The 12,667-nt window shown below is 37.8% G+C and overlaps 2 protein-coding genes across 2 annotated transcripts; one reads left to right on the forward strand and one right to left on the reverse strand.

Moving 5' to 3' along the window:
• Positions 1 to 9: 9 nt before the first annotated feature.
• Positions 10 to 3,679, reverse strand: LOC138319697 (uncharacterized). Its single transcript, XM_069262842.1, has 2 exons — positions 3,602 to 3,679; positions 10 to 642 (listed from the first exon to the last, which is right to left on the reverse strand). Exons 1-2 carry the CDS (start codon positions 3,677 to 3,679, stop codon positions 10 to 12), a joined length of 711 nt encoding a protein of 236 aa, XP_069118943.1.
• A 186-nt stretch (positions 3,680 to 3,865) lies between these two features.
• LOC138320053 (uncharacterized) lies at positions 3,866 to 11,900 on the forward strand. Its single transcript, XM_069263141.1, has 2 exons — positions 3,866 to 3,944; positions 10,617 to 11,900. The coding sequence occupies exon 2, from the start codon at positions 10,638 to 10,640 to the stop codon at positions 11,244 to 11,246; it is 609 nt and encodes a 202-aa protein (XP_069119242.1). The 5' UTR covers positions 3,866 to 3,944; positions 10,617 to 10,637; the 3' UTR covers positions 11,247 to 11,900.
• The last annotated feature ends 767 nt before the right edge of the window (positions 11,901 to 12,667 follow it).

Genomic DNA, 12,667 nt, shown 5'->3' on the forward strand with positions numbered 1-12,667 from the left:
TACTGCATGTCACATCACTGGATCCTGTGACTCTGTTGTTACAGTACCGGTACTGCATGTCACATCACTGGATCCCTGTGACTCTGTTGTTACAGTACCGGTACTGCATGTCACATCACTGGATCCCCGTGACTCTGCTGTTACAGTACCGGTACTGCATGTCACATCACTGGATCCCTGTGACTCTGTTGTTACAGTACCGGTACTGCATGTCACATCACTGGATCCCTGTGACTCTGTTGTTACAGTACCGGTACTGCATGTCACATCACTGGATCCCTGTGACTCTGCTGTTACAGTACCGGTACTGCATGTCACATCACTGGATCCCTGTGACTCTGTTGTTACAGTACCGGTACTGCATGTCACATCACTGGATCCCCGTGACTCTGTTGTTACAGTACCGGTACTGCATGTCACATCACTGGATCCCCGTGACTCTGTTGTTACAGTACCGGTACTGCATGTCACATCACTGGATCCCTGTGACTCTGTTGTTACAGTACCGGTACTGCATGTCACATCACTGGATCCCAGTGACTCTGTTGTTACAGTACCGGTACTGCATGTCACATCACTGGATCCCAGTGACTCTGTTGTTACAGTACCGGTACTGCATGTCACATCACTGGATCCCTGTGACTGTGTTGTTACAGTAATAGTTAATGAAAAACATTAAATTTGTGTGATATGCCATTATATCTTCTACCTCCCTCTCATGTGTCAAATTAGACTTGTAGACGTTGCTATGGACAGCTTGTGTCGTACTGTGTAACATCAATGATCTGAACACCTATAAACACGTGCTATTAACCTTTATATTATGACAAAGTAGAACAAACAAATTGTGGACTTGATGTCAGACATATACCAACAAAATAAAAGGCAAAATGGTCGGTCGTTCAAGAGTTGCCCTTGAGTATGACCTAAGGAAGGCGAAGAAGCTAAGGAAGACGAGCCATAAGGAGACATCATTCTTGATCTTGCGGGAGAAAAGCTGTTATTTCCAGAGATAGTGGAGATGGCACTTCGAACTACACTGTAGCTGTGTTTTGGAAGATATGACATAGAACTTCCATTTGAAGGTGAACTATCAAGGATTCATTAGTCAATGTTGCAGACCGTTTGGGGCCATCGCCATCACAGGAAATGAGAAGAAACATACCTTAAAAGCCCATCTAACAAAGACGTAAGGCTGAGTGTTGATTTTTAACAAAATTCCTCTAAGTTATATCTAACTACTTACTTTTATATCTGGTAATTGTATATCACATCATATAGCTTAGAAGGTTTTCAAAACACCTCTTCGTATTAATATCAATCAACATTACGAATACGATCAATATTAGATCAATTTTGTTTTGTCAACTGCAGTGTAAATATGAAGATTTCACCGATTTAACGAGAGAACGAAATAGATTATGTATATTTCAATACAAGATATAAACACAGAAACATTTTCACTGTGTTTGTTCTCATTTCATTGTATCGTTTAGCCATTTAATTTAACGAATAAAAATTGACTCGTTAAATAATTTGATATGCCACTCGCCTAAACGCTCGATGCATATATCAATTTATTGAACTCGTTATCATATCAAATTATTGAAGTCGTTTAATAAATTCCATATTACATAGCCACTCTTGTAAGATTCTTTACGTTATGCATCTTCTATCAAAGTTTCGAAGAAATTGAACTTGGATTTTATTTTCTAGGTTGATATTCAAATTCGTTATTTTTTAATATTTCTGTACATAAAAAAACAAAGTCGCCTGGGGTTAATCAGTCCTATATCATAAACATTATGTTCTATGATATATGTGTTGTTTAACAGATGTGATATACAGTGTATATCATAAATAATATGTTCTATGATATGTGTGTTGTTTAACAGATGTGATATACAGTGTATATCATAAACAATATGTTCTATGATATGTGTGTTGTTTACAGATGTGATATACAGTGTATATCATAAACAATATGTTCTATGATATGTGTGTTGTTTACAGATGTGATATACAGTGTATATCATAAAACAATATGTTCTATGATATGTGTGTTGTTTAACAGATGTGATATACAGTGTATATCATAAAACAATATGTTCTATGATATGTGTGTTGTTTAACAGATGTGATATACAGTGTATATCATAAACAATATGTTCTATGATATGTGTGTTGTTTAACAGATGTGATATACAGTGTATATCATAAAACATTATGTCTATGATATTGTGTTGTTTAACAGATGTGATATACAGTGTATATCATAAACAATATGTTCTATGATATGTGTGTTGTTTAACAGATGTGATATACAGTGTATATCATAAATAATATGTTCTATGATATGTGTGTTGTTTACAGATGTGATATACAGTGTATATCATAAACATTATGTTCTATGATATGTGTGTTGTTTAACAGATGTGATATACAGTGTATATCATAAACAATATGTTCTATGATATGTGTGTTGTTTAACAGATGTGATATACAGTGTATATCATAAACAATATGTTCTATGATATGTGTGTTGTTTACAGATGTGATATACAGTGTATATCATAAACATTATGTTCTATGATATGTGTGTTGTTTAACAGATGTGATATACAGTGTATATCATAAAACAATATGTTCTATGATATGTGTGTTGTTTAACAGATGTGATATACAGTGTATATCATAAAACAATATGTTCTATGATATGTGTGTTGTTTAACAGATGTGATATACAGTGTATATCATAAAACAATATGTTCTATGATATGTGTGTTGTTTAACAGATGTGATATACAGTGTATATCATAAACAATATGTTCTATGATATGTGTGTTGTTTAACAGATGTGATATACAGTGTATATCATAAACAATATGTTCTATGATATGTGTGTTGTTTAACAGATGTGATATACAGTGTATATCATAAAACAATATGTTCTATGATATGTGTGTTGTTTAACAGATGTAATGATATACATGTTCTATGAATGTGTATGTTCATACAAACATAACATATGTCTATTATGTTGTTAAGATGTGATATCGTGTTAACATTTATGAATGTGTTTGTTTAACAGATGTGATATACAGTGTATATCATAAACAATATGTTTTGATATGTGTGTTGTTTAACAGATGTGATATACAGTGTATATCATAAACAATATGTTCTATGATATGTGTATTGTTTAACAGATGTGATATACAGTGTATATCATAAACAATATGTTCTATGATATGTGTATTGTTTACAGATGTGATATACAGTGTATATCATAAACATTATGTTCTATGATATGTGTATTGTTTAACAGATGTAATGTGCAGTGTATATAAATGCCTTTTCAAGAACGAAATGCTTCCTTTCTCTTCCTGATTATTTTTGCTGGTAAATAGATAAAAACGATGGTCGTTAATGACCTAAAATACCCTCACAAATATGAAAACATATCTAAATTGTGGAGTTCAATTGTCACAGAAAATTAAAAAATGACGTGTTTGCTTTTATTTAGTTAATTTTTAAGCAATTGCCCACAAATATTTCCTATTATGCAGTATAATCACTTGCCGTACAATGCACTACATACCTGAGGAGATATGTAGTGATGCGTTACGCTGTCTGCCTTATAACCCAGTATGACGTGTGTTTTGACTCTGTGCGTCATGGACGTGTCCCGATGATTTCCATACAGGGTGTTGATTACCGTACAACCTCGTATGTAGTATACCAATAATGATGATACTTCATTACGAAGACTAATAATTAATCCCTCTCGTCACCAGATTTACTGGTTTCCATGACAACAGTTAACACCTTTATATATGAGCCACAAGCTGTAGTTTAGCGAATGCTTACATTGCTGACGAGTTGATGTTGTCTGACTGTCCTTCGCAGCTCATATCAAGGGAAATTGTGGAATAGTAGTGAGGGTAAGTTGATACCTTGTAAATTATTTCAGTGATGTTAATTTTCATCATAATCATTTTAATCCTTGATTATCCAGGTTTTATATATCTAGATTACTACTGGTGACCTTAAAAATCAATATCATCAAAATGGAGGACACATCGTCGGGTTTTGAAATGATATTCTTCATTTTGCTTATTTAAGATAGTCTAGAAAGTATTTTAATATTGTAAAACATTTTAATATACTTTCTCTAATTGCTGATGAGGCGTTTTTCTTTAATCTCGTATACCCTTGATATCAAATCTGTCGAATCAATTGGACTTCTATGGTTTTCGTTTCCGCCAAAGAAATGATATTATCGGACATTACACTCCGTTTGTGAAACAAAAAGTTTGATCGATTTTATTTTATTAATATTCAAAAAATGTGATTTCTATCAAAAACATTTCTTTCTTTAAAATTTGTATTTATCAATTTTATTTGAACTTTATTTTGTGTACCAATAAAATATTATATAAAACATGTAAGGTCATTAGACACGATGTAATGCTACAGACTTATCAAATAGTGCGGCGTGTTATAAACATATTGTTAATGTATAGAGTAACAAAACCTGTTATCACCTACTACATGTAGGGAAAAGTAGGAGAAACCATGACTAATGCTATTGTATGAACTATTCAACTGTGGAATAGTTATCTTTACCCGTGAAATAGTTCAACAGTAGTCTTCTTATCTATTCCACATTTAAATGTGACACTAAATTACATATCAAAATAAATAATAAACGCCAAGTACAAAAATAAAAATTTACAGTCAGATTAACATTTTGATAAAACTGCATTCGTCACAAAACATATTAATACTTGATCCCTTAATTACTGTTTCGGTTCTAACTCATTTTGATACGAGTATTATTTTCTAAATCGACCTTTCAGTCGTCAGAATCCCGATCTGATTTTACTGTGATATTTTTTATATGACAATGATTTGAAGGCTTTCGGGAAAATAACAATACAATGTCGGGAATGGTTGGTTTATATAAATATTTCTCCATTTCTATCGGTCACAATAGGTTACACTTATATTTGTAGCAAAAAAACAAAACAAAAAACAAAAAAAACGTGACAGAAAATCCCCCCCTCATCCAAGTATCACGATGGATGAGAGGAATTCTCTGTAATGAAGCCCGGAGGCTGGAGAGTTAAATAAGCACTTGCCAACCTGTTGGGTGCATGACACTGAAGTTCAAAGTTGAAAAAACATCCAACATAAGGTACCACACGTGCCTGACCCTGCACGGGGTCACCATATAAAAAGGCATGACCAAGCCTTGACACACGCTTTTTCAAAGAGATATGTTGGCAGATTATATGCAACCCAAGGGAGAGAAATTATTTATAAACATCCATAGAAACCCAGAGACTTGGGAGGGTATTTAACTCTCCAGCCTCCGGGCTTCATTACAGAGAATCCCTCTCATCCATCGTGATACTTGGATGAGGGGGAGATTCTCTTCCATTCAGCCCTACGGCTTTATAGTTAAATAAGCACCTTCAAAGAATCTGCCAACATTCCAAAGAATCAGAAAACACAACGAAAACTCCAAATAAAGTTCATTCTTTCATTCATTCAATGCAATATAATACACGGAAATTTCATTTCTCTGTCTGTAACACACTGGTAGCAAACACACTCGTGTCCTCAACTTCCCGGAGGTAAAACCTCCTGAAGGTATTTGCTGAAGCCCAATTGGCCGTCTCCAAGATGTCTTTAAGTGATGTTCCTGCCGCATACGCCGCAGACGCCGAGGCTCCTCTCAATGAATGGGCCCTAAACTGCTGGCCCACTCCTGCCATCGTCATGGTTTCCCTGATCCACCTCGCTAAAGTAGATGTAGATATCTGTGAACCTTGCCTGAAAGAAACTAACAATTTATTACTCTTCCGCAAATCCACAGTTTGTAACACATAATATCTAAGTGTTGTTACTACACACAATTTCTCCTGTGCATATTTGTGCAATACCACTTTATATAATGGCCTTGAAGGCTTAGACGTTTTCATCAACTCGGGCACCGTGAATACAATAGAGTCCCCAAAATCTTGCATACACCCAAGGTCTAAATTAACCAATGTCTGTGCTCTCTGGGCTGTTGTTAACGCTATCAAACAAGCCAACTTCTTTGTTAAACGATCCAACTCCAAAGACGCTAACGGAAACATATCCCTTAAATGCTTCAACAACGGAGCTACGTCCCATGTTGAGGAATATCTGGGCCTAGAAGGATTAGAATTAAAAACGCCCTTCATAAATCTAGAAACTATGAGATTGTTTGACAGACCAATATGTCCCAGCAAAGGCAATGTCTGAGACAACATACATTTATGTGTATTTATCACACTGTAAGATTTACCAAGGTTATGCAGATGAATAAGGTAAGCTATCAACTCCTCGACAGCGGGACGATTGGCAACAACCTGTCGTTCACGACACCAAGCAACCCAGTTGTTCCATGCCAAGTCATATTGTTTGGATGTAGATTGTTTCCACGAGGAGAAGACAAGCGTGGCAGCCTGTCTTGAAAAACCCTGCTTTTGCAAGCATCTCCTGACACGCAACATACGATCAGTCTCAGGCTGTTTCTTAAGGGATGAGGATCCCCTTGTGGGGACAGTAGCAAGTCTCGCCACCTCGGCAGACGTGCGGGAGCATCCACAACAATGTCTAATAGAGTAGGTAGCCACGCTTGGTTTCTCCACAATGGAACAACAACTATCGCCATACTTACTTTGTCTTCCTTTATTTTGTGCAACACACGGCTGATCAGACTGAAAGGAGCAAAAATATACGGTAAGTAATCTGACCATGACATAGCGAAAGCATCATAAAAGCAAGCATCTGGATCAGGATACCATGAGACAAACTTTAAAATCTTAAAATTTAACCTACTTGCAAATAGGTCAATATCTGGGCTAAAGAAATGACCACAGATCCGATCAAATATCGAGGAATGTAACGACCATTCCCCAGAGGACTGCATTGACCTAGACAAATAATCAGCATCCACATTCAACACCCCTGGTATGTGGGCGGCAGAAATATAAATATCTCTCTCTGTACACCATAACCACATCTCCTTTGCTAACTCATTCAACTCCAATACATTTCCACCAGGTTTGTTTATATACGCAATCGTACAAACATTGTCGGTCATAACCCTTACATGAGTACCTGATATGTCTGAACAAAAACACCTTAAAGCCAACCATACTGCTTTCACTTCCAAGACATTGATATGACATTCCTGTTCTGTCACCGACCACAGTCCTTTTCGTCATCTGAGATCCAAAGTTAGCTCCCCATCCATCACCGGAAGCATCCGTTTCTAAAACAACATCGAGATCACAAGACCTTATCGGGCGACCATTCATCCTGTCTACATTATCCTTCCACCATTCAATCTCTGCTCTAGACTGCCCATCTAAAACCACACTATCATCATAGGACAACCCCCTCATGTAATGCCTTCGTCTTCTCCTTATCCACCAATCTATAAAACAGACCTGACAACCGGACTGCTCTTAGAGATGATGTAAACAACCCAATAAGACTTGCCAATTCTCTTAGAGAGATAGACTCCTGACATAAAACTCGAGAGCATGCATCTACAATTTTTCTCACCTTCTGTTCTGGCAATGAAACCGTAAAAGTTTCTGAGTTAAGGAGATACCCAAGGTGGACAATAACGTGACTAGCAATGAACAAAGACTTCTCCGAACTAATCTGAAAGCCAGCAAGCTCAAACGTTTCAGCCAAGACTCTACAGTTTTTCTCACACAGCTCTTTATCCGCTGCCTTGACCAGTGAATCATCTATGTAGTAAAAAGCATGTATACCCTGACTGCGAACCTTTGCCAAAATCGGCTTCAATACCTTAGTAAATATCCGAGGGGCACTTGTCAATCCAAAAGGCATAGCTACAAACTCATACAACCTACCCCTCCATTCAAACTTTAAATATTTCCTGTGCTGCTCGCAAACTGGTATACTGAAATATGCATCCTTCAAATCAATCGAGGTGAAAAAATCACCCCTCTCTACTGATTCCAAAACAACCTCCAAAGTCTCTTGTTTGAAATGATGGTAAACAATGAATTAATTCAACCTCTTTAAATTGATAACAGGCCTGAATTTACCATTCTTCTTCTGGACCAGAAACAAATTTGAAATAAACTCGCCTTCCTCATGCAATGACCGAGTTATTGCCCCTTTAGATATTAAATCATTCACTTCAGAATCAATAATCTCCATCTCGTCCTTACTAAAAGATATTGGTCCAGGCAACTTTCGTTGCACTGGAATCTCATTAAACTCAAGTGTAAGTCCACTCACTGTTTCCAAAATCCATTCATCATCCGTCAAAGACTGCCAAAAATCTAAATGTTTCTTAATTCTACCAGATGGAACACCTACCTTGGGAGCTATTCCTTCTTTTGGCTCTGACTCTGGTTTTGGTTCTGGCTCTGTTGTATACTGGCGGGTCGCCGTTGACCTCGACCCCGCTGGCCTGACCGTAAAAAAGGCCTCCCTGAGCCTCTGAACTGACCATTATAGCCCCCTCGTCCTCTCTGGCCGTTCCAACCTCCTCGCTGGACCTGTTTTCGTGAAGACAAAACATTGAAAGCTCTATTAGATTCTGAAATGTCTCTCACTCTCTTTGCAAGATCATCCCCAAATAAATTTGAAGTAATCGGCATATCTTTGCCACACAAAGCCTGATAAGACGTCGGGAGGGCCTGTCTCATAAAATATCTACGCCTCACCGACAACATCTGTACAGCATTACCTAGCATCGACAAGGCATCAATACAAAGAGGCCTGAACTTCTCTCGGAAGTCTGCATGATTCATTAGTGCCTCAGTCAACTTCATAACTGGCACCATGCCGTCCGACACAGACTTCTGGGCTTCTTTTAACTGAAAATCCCTCGCCTGTAATGGCCTACCAATTTTACCCCAAATCTCAGGGTTACATCGAGGGACAGTCATATCACCACAATTTGCTGGTGTCGGATATTTCTCCGCCATCTTGGTCACATCGGACGCTTTCCTACACGCAGTGTTTACCAACCTGGCTAATCCCTCGTGGACACTAGGCCCCACCTTCGCATCCCCATAAATGTAGTCGGGGATGGCGAACAAATCCTCCGTAGCGTCCTGCTCTGTAGGTAATATATCAGAGTAAATATCATCAAAATCCACTACGGATTGTTCATTATTGAGCAGGCCCAACGGGTCCGTTATATCAACAAAATCTGAGTTGTCAATTACATACTCGTACTCACCATTGGCATTGGGCTGTTTTCCTACGCCGGAACTCGCCCGGTCCCGTTTGACGTCTGCTAACTGCTCCTCCAGAGCCTTCATACGTTTTGCCATAAGTTGAATGTCGCTACCAGCGGCAGCTTCAACATTTACCCCTTTCCTAACCCCACGGGGCACAGAAATAGTTGGGGCATCGCCTCCAACGCCGCCATTGCTATCCCGAACAACGTTCGGTGAATGCAGACTCATTCTCGCTGACATAAGCGACAGGGTCGCTCAAGCCCGAATCTAAATTCGGGAGGAGGTCGGGGAAAAAATCACACCCCTCTGCCTCTGTCTCTCCTGGATGGAGAGATAGATCGTCATCCGAATCATCGGCCTCAAAAGTTACCGATAACGGCAACCGTTTACCGCGAGCTTGCTTGCGACGCATAGTAGTGAGTAATTTAAGTAATACAACAAACAGCTGATAAGCTTAGACGTAAACGTCAAATTCAATAAGGAAAGGCTTCAAACTCCGCGAAAATAGAAATTAGAACAAAAACCAAATACACGCGTAGCGTTAGAAGAAACCTTCCCTTCTGGCTTTATGTCCGTCACGCACCCTGACTGACAAAAAAGCGTGTGTCAAGGCTTGGTCATGCCTTTTTATATGGTGACCCCGTGCAGGGTCAGGCACGTGTGGTACCTTATGTTGGATGTTTTTTCAACTTTGAACTCAGTGTCACGCACCCAACAGGTTGACAAGTGCTTATTTAACTAGAAAGCCGTAGGGTTGAATGGAAGAGAATTGTACTGTCAATGTGATAAAGAAAGAGCTATCTGTCCAAATGATAATGGTAAAAGTTCCATCTGTGCATGGTTTTTCAATTTCAACAAAATTTTATTTCAATTAAATTGAAAAGGGATTGAACAACAGGCAATGCCTATGTAACTGCTCCCCCTGGTAACAAACTGTATATATACAAATGAATTGAAATTTTTAAATGGTATTTAACAGTATAGTTTAGTTCCAGAAGGTTAATATATAAAACATATTCTTAAGTAATGACAATACCAGATTTTATATTTATGTAGAGATAGTAATTTTGCTTCCCAAAATATAATAAGAAAGAAATGAAGCAATCATGAATAAGTTCATGTTGGCTAATAAGCCGACGGTCAGCCACCTGTGGGATTCAGTCTGAATAGTATGATAAATATAACATGATAATAATAAATGCCTATCGGATCAGGTGGAGCATAGTTTTGTTCAGTCTGGCAGAGCCGTGGTAACTTGGGGTACACTGTATCATTACAATAGAAGTATCAAACGAAATGAACTAACTGCAGCATGAGATGAAATGTAATTGTTGTTTATTACAGAGAGGTAAATTTAACGAAACAATGAGCTGTAACAGAGGATCGAACTGGCCTGTTCTTAAACCTAAAGAAAAACCTCACATGCTGTCAATACGGAGAAGATCTTCGTTATCGGGGAAACGTTCATTTCCTGGAAAGTATTTGGACATCGAAGTCCCTTCAACAGAAAGCTCCAACTTAGAATTGGCATCACCAACAAAATCTCCCATTTCGAAGGTCTCTAAACTACAGTTGTCTCCCCTTCCATCAGTTAATAGCGTAACGTTATCGCCTCGTCCGTGTTCGAATCAGAATTCTCCCATCATGCAAAAGAAGAAACTAAGATGTCTACCAGACATTGTATCGTCGTCTGCTCTCCCTAATAGTTGTTCTTCTCCCAACAGTGACTCAGACGTTGGTAACAAATGCATGGCCATCCAACATGAAAAAGAAACATTGACCAATGCAGGTAAAGACGAGACAGAATCGGAAACACTTCCTACCAGTAAACACGAGGAAATTACATCTAAAGAAATCGATAAAAGTATCCGTAATACAGTTGACTTTTTAGAATATACAAGTGAAGATACGGACAGTGGTTTCCAAGATGTCGATTTAACTATAGACCCCAATAGCATATCTATTTATTTTTAAAGTATATTCAGTGTTGTTATTCTGCCCTAAATGATGATCCAATAAATCAGTACACGAACAATAACGCATTGTTTTTTTGTATACTTTTGATGTTTGTAAGAGGCGTGAACGGCTTGATCGCGTTGCACTACATCACGGTGTATCGTCTTTTATTTAGAAATACTGCAAAATCAATTTTAGGCTAACCTAGAAATTATTTGTCACAAGAAACTTACAATTATTCATTACATATCGTTGTTCAGGCCAAACATTATATTTAGAAGCGGCAACACTAGAATCAATACAGACATTATCGTGTATGCTAATAAAACCAACAATGTACATGTTTCTTTTATTGTCATTTCTATGCACCTATATCATTTTGTGATTGTACAAGAGACCCATGGGCCTTGACGGTCATCTGACTATTGGCACAATACACAGTCTCAAAGAATATAGTAGTATCAAACAATTAAGGCAATGCAAAAAGAACTCTTTGAATAGAAGAATTTCAGATTGAGATATATTTGATGAATTAGACCATGAATGAAGGTCTCTTGATCCCAACAATGCTATAAATCAAATATCTAGTCTCCCGGTTTCTTAAATATAGCCTATTTGACCCCTGTGACATTGAAAGAAGGTCAAGGTCATTCATTGGAACAAAATGGGTAGTCCTTTATCTCAGCATGCCACAGGCCGAATATCAGGTCTATAGGCCTCTTAGTTGTTAAGAAAAAGTTGTATAAAAGATTTTAGCCAATTTGACCCAAAATGTCGCATTGAACGAAAGTCATAGTCATTCATTGGAACAAACTTGGACCATATGGTAGCCGATCATCTCAGCATGCCGCAGCTCCAATATGAGTACCCTGGGACTTTTGGTTCTTGAGTAGAAGACGTTTAAATATCTTGGACTTTTTTGACCCCTGTGACATTGAATGAAGGCATTTACTTGAACAAACTTGGTAGCCCTTCATCTCAGCATTCTACAGGCCAAATATCAGTACCCTGGGCCTTTTGGTTATTGAGAAGTCGTTTAAATGAAAAGTTTACGCACGGCAGACGGCGGATGACCTAAATACACTATCGAGACGCGCCAATCTTAGCAAATAGAACAAATAGCTGCATAGTGCATACACTTCAATACAAGGAATGAACCTAGAAATTCAAGGAAGGAATATAGAAACACAAGGAAGAAACCTAGAAATACAAGGAAGGAATATAGAAATACAAGGAAGGAACCTAGAAATACAAGGAAGGAATATAGAAATACAAGGAAGAAACCTAGAAATACAAGGAAGGAATATAGAAATACAAGGAAGAAACCTAGAAATACAAGGAAGGAATATAGAAATACAAGGAAGAAACCTAGAAAACGGGGAAGAAACCTAGAAATACAAGGAAGAAACCTAGGATTACAGGGAAGAAAGGCAGCTGAT

This window comes from Argopecten irradians, chromosome 3 (genome assembly GCF_041381155.1).
Source record: "Argopecten irradians isolate NY chromosome 3, Ai_NY, whole genome shotgun sequence".
Classification (NCBI taxonomy): domain Eukaryota; kingdom Metazoa; phylum Mollusca; class Bivalvia; order Pectinida; family Pectinidae; genus Argopecten; species Argopecten irradians.